This window comes from Struthio camelus, chromosome 9, assembly GCF_040807025.1.
Source record: "Struthio camelus isolate bStrCam1 chromosome 9, bStrCam1.hap1, whole genome shotgun sequence".
Taxonomy (NCBI): domain Eukaryota; kingdom Metazoa; phylum Chordata; class Aves; order Struthioniformes; family Struthionidae; genus Struthio; species Struthio camelus.
Window position 1 is genome coordinate 15343152 of NC_090950.1, and position 18839 is coordinate 15361990.

Below are 18839 nucleotides of genomic sequence, written 5' to 3' on the forward strand. Positions count from 1 at the left end.
CTTTTGGTCGGTGACAGGAGATTTATGAAGCGACTAGTAGACAAGGTTTTAAAGTAGTTTAAAAAAAATAGATGCAGGGCTAAACTACCTGTTCTCAAGAACCACTCTGAGGAACCAAGCCAAAGTTTTCAGGTATGCTAGTGACCTCCAGGAACATCCTGATTTAAAGACAACAAAACTTGCTGAATACTTTTTGTAAGAACATGTTGAATGTAAAGAAGCAAAACGTTCCTGCTTTAGGGTCATCACATTCTCTATAACAAGCAGCATCTACCTTTGGCAAGGTCCTGAAATGGATGATCAAAGAGTCACAAGATAACCAGGCATAAGAAGAGATACTGTACAAGTTGAGCAAAAACTTTGTAGATAGCACATTCTGAATATTTTGCACAATTCTGATTCCTCTATGAATGTTAAAAAAGAGGGGGAAAAAAATCAAGAACAGAAAAATGAGAATTTCAACTATGAAAAATGAAGTATCTGGGAAAAATTACGCATTGATCACACCGGTCTAATTCTCTCCTTAATGGCTTATATCACCATTTAAGCTGGAAGCAAGGCTAGCAGTATTGCAGTTATATTTTGACTATATTTTTCCTTCTGTCACATGAAAAACCCTGCAAGAAGAGCTGCCTAGAGTGAGGCTTCACAGTTAACTTTAGATGAAAAGAGTTAGAAGAGCCTTATGAGTTCAATAATCCTCACGAGAAAAAAAAACATCATTTTCTTTCTGGTATCTTTCTGCTAGAGTAATCTTAGGTAGTTCTGCTCACGATATACTACAGTGTATTTATAACTACATAGCATCCAGTACAATACATCCAGTACTGATATTCGCCATTGTTCAATTTACTGTTCAGAAATTTGAAGATAAAGAGCTGCAAATCCACACCAAGAACGTTAGCCTCCACAGATTTTCACAAAGCAAATATAATTGTCTATTGTCCTGCCTCCATTAGACATGCATCGCTCAACAGCTTTTGTCACTTCTGCCAGCAACACAGGCTAACTTGTAACTAGCGGTGATTCTGCAAAAAACACCTTGAAAAGTCAGTGGCAAGAGTGAGAACTGCATTACCTGGCTACTGACTGCTCTCTCCTGTTCTTGGCAATTATTTATTGCACTCCTAGGAGAAGTCTTTTTTTAGTAGAACCATTCAAGGGAAACATTACACTGCGCACGTTATAGCACTACTCGTGTCAGTACCAATGCTTTCAGGAACATCATTTTCTTGGTAGACGGCCTTTGGCTAATATTTCAGATGAAGGACACTACACAATGAAGAATGCAGCTGGTGGGGGCTTAGGGCTGTCTGGCTACAATGCTTGTGCCTATCTGTCCAATTGGGATAAGAGCCATGGAGAACAGTAATAATGTGTGTTGGGAAAAGGATGCACAACAAGTATTTATAAAACACATCAAACGGTTCTTGTACATAGGCTAAGCATTTGGCAACCAGGCATCATGTTTCCAAAAGCAGTTCACTGTATTGCCTGCTTGTCCTCTGGCCACCAGAAAACTGAGAATGTTTCTCAAAAACAGATCATAAACGGATCCCAAATCCCTAAAACAGCATTATACTCTCATATAGTTACCACTGACAGGAAAAGACAGTTCTAAGACGAGTTAGTTTCAACAAGTCAAATCTCTAGGGACATGTCAGACACTTTTAGTCTTTGGCAATTCTGAAGATTTAAGTGGGGAGAATATGGCTTAAAAAACACGGAAAGAGTATCAATGACATCCTTCATGAGATTTTTCTCCTTAATACAATTTTGTGTAATAGGTAAAAGTGTCAACTGGTGAATTTCATATTTTTGCATGATGGATTTCCATTCAAAGCCAGAAAGTTAGGTATGCCCTAAGGTCATGCACAACGTTTTTGTTGGGACTGGCAGTTCCAGCATGCCAAGATCGCTGTACCTACACGTCATTACATTTCCACTGAGGTGGGGCACTCTGAAGTATTCAGTAGCCTTTGCAGCTAGAGCAGGAAGTCGCAAGTTCCTAGCACAGTTCACATCTTCATTTTTCATGTTTCCATATTACATAAGTGGGAAGTCATACATCTTGTTACGCAAGTTAGCATTACCAGAGTTGCAAAACTTACCATTTGGGGTCCAACATTCACATTTATTGGTCCTAAGGTTTTTGGCAAAATCTTAGTTGGAGAGTTGGTGCTGGAAACTGGTAATGTAATTATTGAAATATTACCTAAAAAAAGCAATAAAAACAGAGTTTAAATTACTTCCTTGCACAGTAACCCATGAACAACATTTTGGTGAATTCCCATATAATTTTAACACTTTGGAACCAGGTTAACTTTGTCCTGTTCACTGCAAATATTACCCTCACAGGGCATCCACCAGACCTTTTAGCAGATGTCACAAGGACACCTCACAAAATCATAAAGCTTCATTATTTTCCGTTAAAAATTACATGTCACCATTGCATTTCCATAAACAACTTCCTCTTGCCTAAGAAGTGGTGCAAACAGCTTGCCATGCCTCAGCACTACAAGTTAAAATTCAGGAGTATGCTTTTAGAAACAAGTTCATATACTCATCTATAACTATATGCCTGTGTAAAATCTATAGCCATAACCATTCCTCATCTGACTACTCTAAAGTAGTTGACAAACATCAGCGAAGTAAGTCTATGGTACCACTGTACAGACGGAGTAACCGAGGCCTCTGCAACTTGCCTAAAATAACAGAGCAGACAGCTGGACTTCAGGATAAAGTCAGCTGGCAATTCCATCTCTAACCCAGCCTGTTTTCATCATGTTTTTTCATTATGCTTTGTGATCTCGGATTGCTTAAGGATCTAATTCCTCCTGCCTTCATAGAGAGAAACACAGTTCAATCTGTAAGAGTCTCACAAATGCTGTTAAACAAAACTGTCATGCAGCACTGCCATTAGTCCATTTTTCGAGCCGCTGTGCACAAACTACTTGAAGTGGTAAACACGTTTATTTATCCAAGGACATTATGGCAGCAGCAGCTCCTATCTCTATGACAGTGACGGTGATGGAGCAGCTCATCCTGGGTGCCTTCTCTAAGCATCTGGAGGACAAGAAGGGGATCAGGAGTAGTCAGCACGGTTTCTCCAAAGGGAAATCATGCTTAACCAACCTGATAGCCTTCTACGATGGAATGACTGGCTGGGTAGATGAGGGCAGAGCAGTGGATGTTGTCTACCTTGGCATCAGGAAGGCTTTTGACACTGTCTCCCATCACATCCTCATAGGCAAGCTCAGGAAGTGCGGGCTGGATGAGCAGATAGTGAGGTGGACTGAAAACTGGCTGGCTGAATGGCAGAGCTCAGAGGGTTGTGATCAGTGGTGCAGAGTCTAGTTGGAGGCCTGTAGCGAGCGGTGTCCCCCAGGGGTCAATGCTGGGGCCTCTATTGTTTAATTTATTCATCAATGACCTGGATGAAGGGACAGAGTGCACCCTCAGCAAGTTTGCTGAGGATACAAAACTGGGGGGAGTGGCTGATACACCAGCGGGCTGTGCTGCCAGTCAGAGGGCCCTGGACAGGCTGGAGAGATGGGCAGAGAGGAACCTCACGAAGTTCAACAAAGGCAAGCGCAGGGTCCTGCACCTAGGGAGGAATAACTCCATGCACCAGCACAGGCTGGGGGCTGCTGGAAAGCAGCTCTGCAGAAAAGGACCTGGGAGTCCTGGTGGACAACAAGTTAAGCACGAGGCAGCAACGTGCCCCTGTGGCCAGGAAGGCCAGTGCTCTCCTGGGCTGCATTAGGCAGAGTGTTGCCAGCAGGTCGAGGGAGGTGATCCTGCCCCTCTACTCAGCCCTGGGGAGGCCTCATCTGGAGTACTGTGTCCAGTTCTGGGCTCCCCAGTGTGAGAGAGACATGAAGCTCCTGGAGCGAGTCCTGCGAAGGGCTACAAAGATGATTAGCCTCCTCCTATGAGGAAAGGCTGAGGGAGCTGGGCCTGTTCAGCCTGGAGAAGAGAAGACTGAGGGGCGGGGGGGAGGGGGGGATCTCATCAACGTGTACGAGTATCTGAAGGGAGGGTGTCGAGAGGATGGGGCCAGACTCTTCTCCGTGGTGCCCAGCAGTAGGACAAGAGGCAACGGGCACAAACTGAAACACAGGCAGTTCCGTCTGAACATGAGGAAAAACTTCTTCACTGTTGAGAGTGACCGAGCACTGGAATAGGTTGTCCAGAGAGGTTGTGGAGTCTCCTTCCCTGGGGGATATTCAAAAGCTGCCTGGACACAATCCTGGGCAGTCTTCTTCAGGTGACCCTGCCCGAGCATGATGATCTCCACAGGTCACTTCCAACCTCAACCATTCTGTGATTCTGTGACAGTTTCAAAGCAAGAGAGCTGTGAATATTGTTCAGTCAAATACCTCCTCCCATTCTTAGCCACAGCCTTATTCAAAATTGGGAACTACACTAACAGGTCTGGAAGCAGAATCAAGTAAAAGAAAGAGTTGCTACTGCCTAATAATCCACAGAGAGTCAATCTGGGTCTAGCTGGCGTCATGAGCCATGCAGATGAGCTCCGGAAGAGCTACTTAGCTCTCTTAGCACCCTAGCAGACAAAAACCTTGGGCGCCTGAGGGAAGAGGTTCGTTCAGAACAGTACAGCAACCAACTAGCATCCTCCCTCCTGCCCTTCCTCCTTCCACAGGAATTCACCAGCGTTCAGCTTCACCCAAATGGACCCGAGCTGACTCGGTGGGAGCAGATCTCTCTGTTCCCCGGTCTTTTCTGACAGAAGGTGTTCTCCTTCACTGCCTGGTTTTCTCCTTTCACTTGGTCCTGAATCACAGTCGTTTTTTTACTTAGCATAGCTATGTTCTGCCATAACTGTAAGGTCATAAATTCAGCAACATAATTTCTCTGTTTCTACCTCAGAATACTTAACAACAACAAGAAAAGATCTTCATTAGCCACAGCAGAAAAATAAAGTAAAAAAAAAAAAAAAGTAGAGAAGCAATGTCTTACCTTTATCAAAATTAAAGGAATGTAGATATCAGAAATATTAAAAACTTGAGAGAAGGATAGTCTAATGTTCTGTACAAACTGCTTTGATGTCTGGAGTAACAATACTAGCAAATATTAATTTAATTTTACAAAAGGCGGATCCGTATCTGAGACATCTTTAACAGCTGGCTAAAAATACTGAATAATCCTCTATTTCACAACAGGCTATCAAATTTCCTCAGTCACCTAACTTACTTAGAAAAAAGCTTATACAAACAATACAGAAGCACACTTACAAAACCAACTCCCCAGTAAATCTTTCCTCTAGTATGAAACACCCTTCTGAGGTTGCGGCAGAGTAAGCAAGATCACAGTAATCCATCATTTATACACGTTGCATTCACATTGTTAGCTCAAAATAGTTCTCTAAACTGGCTTGTCATTTTTTTCCTTTTTCTACTTTTTCAGAAAGTTCCGCTCACGATTGATTTCCCAACTTCTGCTTGCATATTCTCATCAAAACCTAGTAACCCTCTCATTGCATTCTGTTGTGGAAACTGATGTTGCCTGTCACTTCCTAGGTACTGCTGTAGGAATTTTCCTCTTTGCTGCTGCAGCTGAAACTTCTGACCCCTTTTCCTCTGAGATCAGCTCTCAGGCCATCTCTCCTTGTCTCCTTTTTAGCAAGAGAAAAGAAACGCATTACTTTCTCTGGTGTCTAGAACACGTCTATAAGGTGGCATGGAAAGTGCAGTAAAAACTTGAAATTTTAGCATTTAGCTCAAAGTTCCCTTATTCACAGGCTGCATCCCACAGTCATCTTCAGTAACACTTTCTAGCCTGCAAGAAGTCAAAGTGTAAGATCAGATCATGTAAGATTTACTGTACTGTATACTTAGCACTGCTAGTGCACCATTAAACATATGCATGTCTACCCACCATCCCAAATAAATCACTGTGCACGCAGCTGGTTGCTTTTTCAACATGTGACATATAGATCATAATCTACTTTCACTGGTAACAATTTTTAAAATATATACTTATGTATACATACACACTGAAAGCTGTTGCTTAATAACCTACGGCCAAAGCTACACACAACCACCAACATCTTACGGTAGCAGCACTGGAAAAACTGAGCTTAAGAACTATTGCTGCACTGTGCCTTCGTTTTTTGCAAGGCTACCTGGATAAACATGTAAGGTCACCATTATTTATAGGGTGACTTTAGTGCATTTGATACGTTGCAAGCTATGTAAACATAAGGCTTGTTCAAATTACTTGATCTAAACGTTAAAAAGATAGTAGTTTAAATATGAGATACGTTAAAAGTCCTTCTGGCTAGAGTTTTGTGTGAGCGATACAGATCTTGTTTCATCTCTTAATTCTTCCATGAATCCCCAGGAGGCAGTAAAAGTGTCAAAATGACATTAAAAGTTGATCAAGTCTTTGAAGAAATGTTTCCATTTCCTTTTCCCTCTCCTTTTAAATTTCTTTACAGGTAGATATATATGTGTGTGTGAACGTGCAGACTTTTAAACACAGATAGGATGGAAAGGGACCAGTTTCTATTTCTTATGAGTGAGGTCCCTCTCATCCACCAGAGAAAGAAAGAAAGACTGAATTTTCTACCGTAAGAACACTCATTCTAGGTCTGTGTCAGCAGTTGAACAAACAGAAATCAGTATTTAATCAGTTATGAACAAAATATTCTTTCCCCTCTGTTTTTATTTTTTCAGAGACAGTGGCATAGCCCAGGTATTCATGTGACCTCAACTGCTCCAAATATTTAACAGTAAAAACACTACATTTCCATCTCCCTTCACAGCAAACATGATAATTGGTTCAATTAGCTGCCACAAAAAGTTAATGCATTTCCAGATGTATCACACAGGCGCCCCAACCTGAAGAAACACATTTTGCAGACTACATACATCATCAGAGACCCTGTTATTTCTTCTGTAAACAAAGCTAAGCCCGACTTCCAAGAATACTGCCTGTCCCACCCATGGCTCTGCAGTGCTGCGGTCTGGTTCGGCAGAACGCGACTGCCACCCAAAGCCAACACGAGTCCGTGCCTGGAGCTGGCCAGCACCAATCCCTCTGGGTTAAGAACTCCAGGCTATCGGCCATCTATTGAAAATGGCCGCTTCAGCTAGAACCAGCACAGAAAGCAGGCACTTGCTTGCTAAGATGACCAGCTGTATTTTACACCAATTTTTGGAGGTTAGGTCACCTATTTTTGCTGAAGAGCTGGTAAATGCTGCAGTTTTGGAGGCAAGATAGTATTACAAAACAGCAAGCACCAGCAGAAACAACCTCTCCAGGTCTTATTCATAGAATAGTATAGAAAGAGGAATTAAATGTCATGCTCTCTGTAGATGATCTAAAAAATATTCAACAGATTTCCGTACTCATCTTAAAGTAGCAAAATGTGACCAAGCTGGCTTTATATATATACAAAACCACATAGTAGTTCTGAAGGCTTTAAACATGATCAGATGCCACACAAATACCAGGTCTTAAAAATGCCCATCATATGGGGACTGAAAAGAAAAAAATGATATTGATTCCTGTTTCACAGAAAAACAGCAGTGCATACAGTGAGAAGCTGAACACAATGGAACACACTAGGACCCCATCAGCTTCCTAGTCAACGGTAATTTTGTCACATGGATGGAACAGGTCAGGACAGACAGATCCAATTAGGATGATTTGTACAGTAACATTCAGTTCTTACATTTCCCAGTAATACTTTTGAGGTATAAATAGGTCAGTGTCATTATTCCTGTTTTACCTATTGAAAACTGAGCACATGGGAAAGAAACTCACTTGAACTTTCTGTCAGAGAGGTTTTATCTGTAATAGGTATGAAAACACAACAAACTGAGCATGCTCATCAGTTACGCACATTGAAAATCAGGATCAGGCAGTGGACGTTTAAAACAAAAGCACTTCCCTTGTAGACAAATTATTTTGCCATCACTCAGTCAACATTGTTGTTCTGTCTCACAGAGAACAACCAATATTGCTATTCTTTCCTATTTAGAAAAAGATAATCACTACATAATTATTATCCTTTCTGGCATTCGAGAAAGGTTTTTATTTGCTCGCACAAAGAATAATTCAATTTACATGATCTTTAGCTTCAAGCAGTCAGTCATAGAACAAAGTTATTCATCTTTATGTACACGTACCCTCACATGCATATACTAACTAAACATCCTACAAGACTTATTTTAGGTCTGTACATTGTATCCTATATACCTTGACTTCACACAAACAACATGAACTCTTGTAAGAGTAAGGAGCTGAAGAGTAAGGAGCTGAAGAGCTCCTTACTGGTTTTTTTTTGGTGCAAGTCCATCAAGTCTGCCGCTTAGTTGCAAAGATAATCAGAAACAATGTCAATCTGAGAATCTACAGCATCTGTCACAGCTAGTTTGAAGGAAACCATAGCTGATGGGAAGCACAGATCAACCAGCTGGAGTCACACACAATATGACCAAAAAAGTCTTTGAATTTTTAGACAATACCAGGAAAGTTTTGGCAATTTGTATTTAGTATTAAAAGCTCAGAAACAAACATCCATGTACTAATTACAACCTGGAAGACTTCTTAAAGTGTACCAATAAACAATCATTTAAAATTTAAATAACATAGCCTATTAGGCCTGCTTGCAATGACAAAGAAAACAGTTCTGAGTTATGAAATATGTGAAGTTCATTAGGATATTTTGCAATAATGTGTCTGTTTCCTCATGCTCCTCTATTAAACTAAAACATAAACTGAGCTCAGAAATCAGAACACATATTACAAAGCACACAGAAAAACTGGATATTAACATGCATGTGTATTTTTCAGTACATTTCCTATTTGTTTATTGTACAAACCTACCAGGCTACAAACATAATTTTAAATATTCTGTAGTCTGTAGGAGCACACGCACACACACACACACATTTATAAATGAATGAAATTAAAGATATCTGCAGAAAAGAAAAAAATAAAATGGAGCAGATGGTAATTCTATGTACTTCAGGCTTACACTAAGTTTTTAGTCTTTTAGTGTTCAATTTGAGACAAATTTATAGTTGGTTATAGTTGGTTATAGTTGCATGAGTCTCAAAATACCAAACGTAGGCCGACGGATAATCGATGCTGTTGTCTTAGTCATTTTAGTAGATCTCTTCAAGTACAAAATGAACTCCCAGGACTTTTCAGCTCTCAAGCTGAAACCCCCCTGATGCCCTGCTCAGATATTCAGCAGCACTGCCACTAAAACTCATTTAAGCCAACCTCATCACCGATGCTCGGTCCGGCCCCCAAGCCAGCACAGCTGCTTGTATGGCTAGGCAGTGAACTTGCTTGCTTTTGCCCTTGCAAGGGTGAACAAGTGAACGCCAGCTGAATCTGTTCCCTGATCCAATGAACTACATCCATTGTAGCCACATGCTAGTGCTAGCCACACAAGCAGCCACATACACAGCTATTCTGGCACAAAGCAAAGGACAATGTAAGAGCAGCTGTGAAGTGGCCAGAGCCGACTAAAACTGGCCAGAAGAAATGCCTATCAAACCATACTCCAAGCAAAGAACTACATCAAAAGGAAAGGCAGAACATGTTTTTATTCATTTATTTATTTATATAGAAAAGAGACTTGTCTTACTACTTCTATTACAGTAGTACACGCATACAGCAGCCCTGTGTTTTGAGTGTACATCCTAAAACCCCAGTCCTCCAAAGTGACTCTTGTATAAATTTCTTTCTGTATATATCGTGGTACCTACAATTGGAACAGAACGGACTCTCCTCATGTCCCCACTTGACTGAATTACAGGATCAGGACTTGGCAAAAGTTATGTACTGCATTAAAGAAAAGCCTTATTTTATTGAAATTAAGTTCATTATGAAGTTGTATTACAAGACAGAATTCCCATCCAAAGCCGAAAGATTTCAATTTGATCGGACTCAGGGATCCTTCCTCACAGAGCCTGCTGCAAGACTGATAGGCTACAGTTGGTCTCCCTTTCGCCTCCACAGCAATAAAAGGAAAATGCCATGTAAATTCATGGACTTTAAGAATATAATAACAAAAAAAGTAATAATCAAGAACAGATTCACTGAAACTATTATGTTAGTCTGCGTTATATATTTGAACGTGAGAATCAAACATGTCACTCCCATAGCATGCAAGTCATCCAGTTGACAATCACTGCTTCTTTCCTCCACGTGCTATTACTTAACTATCAACTTGCTTTTCTTGCACAAAAATGGATCAACTGCCATAGACCTTACTCAGATACAGACACTTTAAGTCAGTCAATTGATTTTGTTTAGGAAGCAAACAGAATTTCTAACCTGCGAAATAATCTTATCTTTTATGTGCAAGAATATTCCCCAGGAAAGGTACAAAATAGTTTTAGTAACTTCTATAAATTTTTGACAGGCACATCTTTACGTTTTCAGGTCATTTATTGAAAATCAGTCTGGTGCCCCAAGACAGTTTCCTGTATGTTTTATTCAACTGATCTAATACTCCCTTCCCTCGAGGTCATGTATGTCAAGTACTTTCAAAATAAGGTAAGTGAGAAAGAAACAAGAGCTCTGAAGCACTATAATTAAAATGCAATCTATCAAACACAAGTTAATCCTTACTAGACTTTTCTCTATTTAGAAAGGAGATGCCTATATCAAATGTATATATTTCTTCACTACTACCACCAGCTATGAGCTTTGATTGAAAAGACCTTGTTACAAAAGAGACATCTGTGTTTTCCGGAATCAAACCTTTATTAAGAGTTTTCCAACTCGAAGTCTGGTAAGATTTCCTTCCCCCCCCCCCCCCCCAAATCAAGCCTTACTGATCATTTCGTGTGATTTTATTATTGTTTCTACCTTAGTGTTTTTATGAAACACTAAGAAACTCGAATTAAAAAAAACCGAAAACCACTCTAAGCACTGTGGTAAAGCACGTACTCAAGAAGCAGAGATAAAAGCACCCGCACGCGCTCTGGGCATTCCAAGCGCACGTCTCACAGCGAACACTGGCAGAAGGCGCTGCGCGAGCTGCGCCGCTTCGCTCTCGCGCTCACTAACGGTTTCCTGCCGCGCCGCCCCTCCCCTCGCGGCGGCCGTTACGCCCCAACGGCCGCCGCCGCGCGCCCGCGGGGCTCCCCGGCGGCACCGGCCCCGCGCCAGCGGACAATGCCCGTCCCTCATCACCGTGCAGCTGCAGAGCATCGTACCGGGCCGCACACAATGCGATCCCGCCCGGAAAAATACAGGCGTCGTCATCTGCCGTGCTGCATCTCGCAAGTTTAAAATATGCCACCACCACCGCCCCGTTCCGCCGCTGGCCCGCCTCCAAGACCGACGACTCACCTAACGACCCGGGCAAAGTTCACCGCCTCGGTCCTCGGTGCGGGCGGAGAGCCCCGCCGCGTCCGCCGCCCGCGGCGCGCCCTCCCGCCGCCGGGGCCGCGGCCCAGGCGCCGAGGAGGGCAGGGGCGAGCATCTCCCTGTCCGCCCGCTCAGCCGCTGCGAGCCGCGCCGCCGCCGCCTCGCACCGTGCTAGCGGGACGCCTCAGCCGCGCTGCCGGCGGCGGCTGCTCCCGGCCGCACCGCGCCGCTGAGGGGAGGGGGGGGGCGGGGCGCGGCAGCCCCTGCCCCGCCCCCGCCTTTGTTACCCTGCGGGAGAGGGGCCAGGCGTGAGCAATCGCAGCCCGAGCGCAGGCGCGGCAGCAGCGCGCCGCGGGGCGGCTCTGCTCTCCGCTCCCCACGCTGGAAACACTTCCATTCGCACGCTTATTTCTACGCTGAAGCCAATTATTTTAAATCCCAGCAAGCTTACACAACAAGGAAATCTTAATATCAACGCCTGGAAATTAAATCAATTGATATTCTTTCTGCTCAGGCTGCAAACAAAGCCTCGGCGCAGGACGTCTCGGTGTCTCGTGGCGGCACAGCAAAGGCGCAGGAAAGGCCCGGGCAGTTTGCGTTGCCCCCCCCCCCCTTTTTTTTTTTTTAATTCCTCCATCACCCCCCCGTTCTGCACACCGCCCCTTTCACTCTAGATCTGGGAGGCGCACTGATCACGGCCGCGAAGACGGGTTCTGACAGCGCCGGAGAACCGAGGGGCAGCGGCGCGGCCGCAGCTGCAAACAACAGCCCGGCGCACCCCGCTCCCTAACTCCGCGCTGCAGCCTTCCCCCCGCTGCGGCAGCGACACGACGCCCGACGGGGAGCTGCAGCAAGCGGAGCGTGGACGTGTCCTGCCCCCCGCGCTGGCGGGCAGCCGGCAGGACCACGGTCACGTCGCCTCGGCCACAGCCCATCCCACCCTGGGCTGTTCTGCGGAACGGCCCAGATCAAGGGCAAAGCTTATACATCCGCAGTTGCCTCTGAATGTGCAGTTCCCTGCCTATCTTGTTTTGTTTAAAAGAATCCTTTGGACAGAATCTCCCCTTATGGGTCACTAGATGACTGCAGAAGATGACAGAGATTAATGCATTTTACTTAGCGCGCTGGATTAGAGTACTCACGTGATGGCACCGTACCTTAGTAAAGGCAGCACTAAGTGAACAGCTGAAAGGCAGTAGCTCCTTTGACTACTAAAACTATACGCAAGTAACATCTGGTTAACAAACCTTGACTTTACTAAAGGTTTTCATACCCCAGCAACTGTAACGCTCTGCAGGTATCAGGAAGGCTTAGGGACTATTCCCTGAACCAGAACGGAGCCCTCAAAGTTGCAAACATGAATAAGGAGGCACCTAGAGCAGGCCAGGTAGTTGTGTGGGACAAGTGATCAAATGGCAATACAGATATGCCTTCTGCTTGGAATCGGGAGAAGATTTTATTTTCAGATCAAGTTTTAGCTTCTGCTAAGGAGCAGTTTATTATTTATCCAGAAACAGGAGAGGATCAGCATGCCAATAATCTGTACATGCTTTTTGACTCAAACAGTCTTCTCATCACTAATACATTTATGTTTTACTGTAGCCCTTCAAAACACTTCTGTTATTTTTTCCATAAAAGCAAGCTGTTAGTCACACAAAAATTCTCAGAATACTAGATAGAAGAAAAAAGCAAAATGCTGAAAGAAGTGTTAGACGCAAAAAGTTCCATCCTCGGGCCACGACTCAAAATTCTTCTTTTAGAATTATAATATTGGAATTTACTATACTCTATTTTTAAGATTCCTAGACAAGATGCAAGAATAATTTTTTATACACGGGGACAGATTTTGGCCAAAAAGCCTTTAGTGTCAGATCTCAAAATGATTGATTTTTTTTTTCCTGTCAAGACTAATAATTATCATATTTAAGAGAAATCATCCAACACAAATGCCTACTGCAACATTGCCGTAACAGGAAGATCAAATTAGGCCCTTTTTATAAAATATATAAACAGAATTACAAAACTACCAATGTTTAACTTACTGACTGGGAATGACTCACTTAAGACACTATGATATCAAACATTTGAGAAAGGCAGTTTTCAAAATAAGCAACCATTTTTCACATGTTTTAAGATGTCAATCAATTCTTTAGGCGAGGCTGGAATGCATTCTCTCTTTTACTGTCCCAAACAGACTAAATTTGAAATTCTCTTGGCTGCACAGTTAAGTTTTTCCATGTGAATTCTACAGTGTGTCTGATTTAATTCATTCACAGCTTGAAAAAAATTAGCCAAAAATGGACTGTCACTATTCAACTGATTCGCCTATCTAATTATACCTATTTAAGAACTAACTTGAACTATACTTAGTAACTTCAACAAGTTTAAGTGTTATACTTAATAACTTCAGCAGAATGAGCCAACTCCACAAAGACATTTTGCCACTTAAAACAGGATTTTGTCTAAATAGTGGAGTACTTTAATTACTGCCAATTAAGTTCATTAGGCACCAAAGTTCTGCCGATACCCAGGAGCGTGTCGTTCATGTTAGCACTGAGCACAGCAGGAATTTCTCCCAACAGGTGCAACCTAGGTCACGATGCTAAAAGAACACCTAAGACGTACCTATGGATATATCCCCCTGGCTAAGAGCAGCAGCAATCACCTCTGTTGTTCAAAGACACGAGCGGAGGCATCCCTTTTTCACTCAATAGCCTGATGACAAAAGTATTCACTGAAGAATGAGGAGGACCAGGGCCAGTTTTTTCTTTTGTCTGGAAGAATTAAAATATAGATTTCATACAAGAATAATTTTAATCACTGGACCGCCAGCTACTTTCAGATAAGGAAATGAAGCATATTGAACCCAACTTGCCAAAGCTGGACAATTTGGTTTATAATAATGAAGAATCTACAATGTCAAAGACAGTGAGGGAAAGTGACTTTTAGACAGGGGATACCCAGACCGTGCTCTGAGGACCACTGCTGTATTTCATCCAACGGCTGCCCTCACAACAAGTTTTCCCTGTCATGAGGCAAGTAGCCTGATAGCCATCCTCTTGTGGCACTCTCTCTCTGATCCAGTGAGTATTTATTTATTCCACACAGAAGAAATAAGCTCCAAATGGAGACGCTCTGGCCAAAATAGCCTGTTGCCTCTGAGTCAAGACATTTCCCACAAACGTAAGAAAGCAGATTGTCTGTTGAACAGCAAAGAACTAAAGAAAGTGAACATCCTCCTCGGTTAATAACACTCTGCTGAAGACTGTGATACTTCTTCTAGGCATACCTAGAAAATAAAATCTAGTTCCCTTCAGATTTAGGCTGCAGATCTTTTTATATTATGAGGATTACAAATTTGGATTTATGTGCTGTGATTCTACAAACATCCTATTTAAAATATCTAAATCATTTGTAAATCTGTATTGTAATTTAGATACAGCTGGTATCTGGGAGAAATGCTTTTTTCCAGACATCGTCTATACAAGGGGGAAAAAAAAAAAATCTAAAAAGCCCAATTCAAAAAAAGTACAGCAAAAAGATCACAGTATTCAGTAATAAGCAGAGTAAGCAGGCCAACTGAAAACTGGAAAAAAAAAAAAAAATCACACCAAATCAAGCAACCAACCCCAGTCAACCTATTTGGGAACAGTAATTTAGATTTGCAAGTCAGCAGAAGGAACACAGCAATACATATTAGACTTGCAAATTAGGTTGCAATACCTAATTGGTTTTCAGTGTTAACTTCTGTAGCAAAAGAAACCTGAAAATATCCAGAGGTAATACTGCATGAGCATTACGGTTCCTGGGGAGAAAGATAAATGGAGCCCGATCAAAGACGGGAACAGCAGCAACAGAGTAGCAATTTCACATTGTCCAGGGAAACAGTCAACGAGAGAAGCCAGATTTTTAAAATTCAGCTTGGGAATGGAAAAAAACCAAAGAATTATTTTAAAGCACAAGGGTCAAGTGATTGGATTTTTTGATTATGCATTTTTAGAGCAAAAAGCTAGAAATATGCCCCTACGTAGCTATATAGAGTGATGCTAATGCTACAAAATGAGACTGCAGCTATATGAGTACAGAAAGAGCAGTGGCTGACTTGCTAAGTTTTTCAAGACATTTTCCTGAAGTTTGAAACAGCATCCTAAAAGATCCAGAACGCAGTCTATTCTCAGTAGGGAAAATGGCAGAGCATCGGGTTTACCTCAAACAGTCCTGCGTTTTTCAAAATCAAATCCAGCACACTCCAGTTTTCAGGACTGGGCAATAGATTTGATAATATAACAAAAGGTCATAATTCATTAAAAAAAAGGAGACACTAAATTTGCATGGAATTTCCAAAACAAGCTGTCTAACTGCTCAGGACTCAGCATTTGAATCTCAATAGTGTTCCGTTAATAAGGTATTATCATAAAACCAGTACGTTTGTACAAGAGGCAAATAACAATTAAATATACACCACAAATAATTATCTCTTTTTGGAAAGAAAAAAAAAAAATCTAAATGCAACTTTTCTAACCATAAATTTCTAGCACTTGCAATGAGATGCAGGTGCCCTCTCTCTTCTACTCTTCAAACACATCACAAATACACTGCATTTCCGTCCAAGAACGCTGCCAAGGCACATTCTGAACAGGCCCAGCAATCTGACAATAAATTGCCCTTATTTTTTAATCATATTAGCTAAGTTAACTTAAATAATGGGTAAAATAATGAAAAGTCCATTGATTGGCAAGTTTACCAAGCTTTGGGAAGAGACAGGGGATCTGAATGCCAGTTTGGAGGTTTTTCCTGCTTCTTAATTTCCAGAGCTCAATGTTGGACATACCAAGAAAGGTGAGGAAAAGGAGACTTCAGAGGGAAAGCGACAGACGGCGTGGATATTGACATGCAATAGGATCCGGCTTTATGGCATATTTTATTCTCCAAATCAAAACAAAGAAATATGTCATATGGTGTGAACAAGCTGTAATATGTCAACAGGGATGATAGTGTTTTTTAATTATACCTCAAAAAATCATTAATGCATAACATTTTAGACAATGCAGAAGAATGGAGGCAAAGCAATACATTCATCATCCCAGAAGCAAAATCTAAAGTAGACTGGGATCAGGATTACTGAGATATTAGTACTAACAGTAATGTCCTGTGCTTTATAAAGTTATTTAATTCAATTATTCTCTGCACGGATCAATTGCTCAGAAATTATTTGCAAATGCTGCACTTGTTTTATTCTTTCTCCCTAGTATTATGTCATAATTATCACAAATTAATGAACCAAGAAAGGTAATTATCTAGACAGTGCCTAACAAATCACTTCTCAAAGGCCTAAAACCAGTCTGTGGTGTTCTGCACACTTTAGAAGACTATGAAGGTACTGTATGTAGCTGTAGACATTTTCTGTTTAGACTCTCTCATTCTCTCCAGCTCTGAACTCTGATGCCGCTAAAATGTCTTGGTGAGCCAAAAATCACTGTCTTCTGGCTAGTACATCCATCTGTTCATTGCAGTGATTAACAGCAAATATTTAGAAAGGTTGTTCAAAGTATTTCATAAATTGTAGATCCTCAAGTCTTCTCATATTGATAAGGGATTGCAGTTGCATTTCACTGGAAGGCTACAGCTGTTCTGACTGACAACAGAACGTTTTAGGGTAAAAAGTTGTTTCATCTAGAAACGCAACATGAAATTAGGTGGGACAGAATATAATTATTATTGTAAATTGTCCAGAAGGCATATAAAAGTACCACAAGATTTTAGTGACCAAAAGTAATTAGGAGCTCCATTGTGAAAATCTTTTTTAAAAATTTTCTGTAGCATGGTGCCCTCACCTCTGTCACAGAGGAAATGGAGGAAGTGCTGAATGAATTGTCAGTGTTTTTATCTTCCTTAGGAGGTCACTCTAATGAACTGTCGTGTTTTGTCTCAGTTTGTGAAATCTCAAAGGATTATAGCAGTGCGGCTACATGAAAAATAAACAGTAAGAATCTGACCTACCTGTACTGAGCAAACAGCTGCAAAAGTCTAAGATCTTATCAACCAGATGCTTGTTACTCACCTTCTGCCAAAGGTTACTAACCCTAGTGAATATTTAGCTTAGTGAATGGAGAGAACGCAGCATGGTAATGGAGTCCACGGTTGCCTTCTAGCACAAACTTGTCTCCAAACTGGGAACTGCAAACTTTGCAACTAGGAGTTAAAATACAGAAGGCAGCTAAGTCAACCTAATCACCCACCACCAGCAGCAGAAGATCCTGCTCCCTATTCTTCCACCTCCATTCTTAGAGACCCTGCTCCCCTTTTCTCATGCTAGTTCCTTCTATTCACTGAACACTTAGCCAATTCAACTTGCTAACCCAGCAGAAAGTTACTCACACACCCCTTACCCCCAGCTGGATTCGTTTCTGCCAGGCTAGTGAGTTTAGTGGTCTAACGTGCACCAGGGCCAATACAAAGTAAGCAAGCGTCTAGGAGGGGCTGAGGGAAAGCAGGACCTCGCAGTTTCAGCCGTGGCAGTGACTCTTTAGACTGGCTTTGCCATACTGCGCAACTACTCAGCCAGGAGCTGAATGATTCCTCTCCAAGGAAGCTCATCTACTCTGTACATATCCCATCAATCTCAGGTTTACTGTTAATTACCTTTTATTTAATGGAGCCACTTTACAAAATTAGATGCAAAAATCAAGTTCCTGGCAATCTGCCTAGGGAGATTACCTGATCTATTTGGGCATCTAACATACACGCTCCTCAGGTATCTGCCCTTTCTTCCTTTTACGGCTATCCACCCAGCTTATGTTGATTATGCTGGAATACTTTTATTACCTATGTTAACAGAAGTTGAAAACAAAGTAGAAACAGTAAATTAAGGTGTCTAATGTCAAAAAAATTCCCTCTCGCCATTTTTCTCTGACTATCTTTCTGAACTTTGATTGTGTAGCTCTAAAAAGCGTAAGCCAACTTAAGCTTGTGCTGTCTCATTCTCCCTTGCCCCAGCTCCACCTCTTCAAACCTCCCATGCACCAGAACGGGCACTTGCCTGACTTTGCAACGCGCCAATCACAAAGCTAAGTACGACAAGAACATTCACTTTTCTGAAGCGTGAGGTTTCTGTTGGATCAGAAAAGCATCCAATTTCCAAGCAGAAGACAGTAACCTGCATCAATATAAATCCGTTTAAACCAGACCTGAACCACAGAGCATCTCCTGGAGTGTGAGTCCCTAGGACTTCCTCCCCTGGGGAGCACAGTGATCCCCCATGTACAGAGAGCCTCAGGATTTAATATCATGAGGAGCATGACGATACCAGCCAACAGCTCTGATTTCATTCAGTGCCACAAGCTATGTGATCGTTTATGTATTGAAGGAATAAAGAGTTTTCTCAAAATCAAAACTGTTTGACACTTAGAACAAACTACAAATAGTTTCATCTACCCTAGACCTTAACCAACAATAGCTAGGACTTAGTATCTGCT

The 18839-nt window shown here is 42.0% G+C and overlaps 1 protein-coding gene across 6 annotated transcripts in view; it reads right to left on the bottom strand.

Moving 5' to 3' along the window:
• Positions 1 to 18839, bottom strand: part of TFDP2 (transcription factor Dp-2) — a 74766-nt gene that overhangs the window by 31606 nt on the left and 24321 nt on the right. For 2 of the 6 annotated variants that reach the window (XM_068955071.1, XM_068955069.1), the window contains exons 1-2: positions 11347 to 11584; positions 2112 to 2215 (exon numbers count right to left, since the gene is read on the bottom strand). In XM_068955071.1, coding sequence (XP_068811172.1) covers positions 2112 to 2114 — 3 coding nt within the window. In that variant the 5' untranslated portion in view covers positions 2115 to 2215; positions 11347 to 11584. Of the gene's footprint in view, positions 1 to 2111; positions 2216 to 11210; positions 11585 to 18839 lie in introns of those variants that run through there. The other 4 variants (XM_068955066.1, XM_068955065.1, XM_068955067.1 and 1 more) reach the window with 3 other exon arrangements.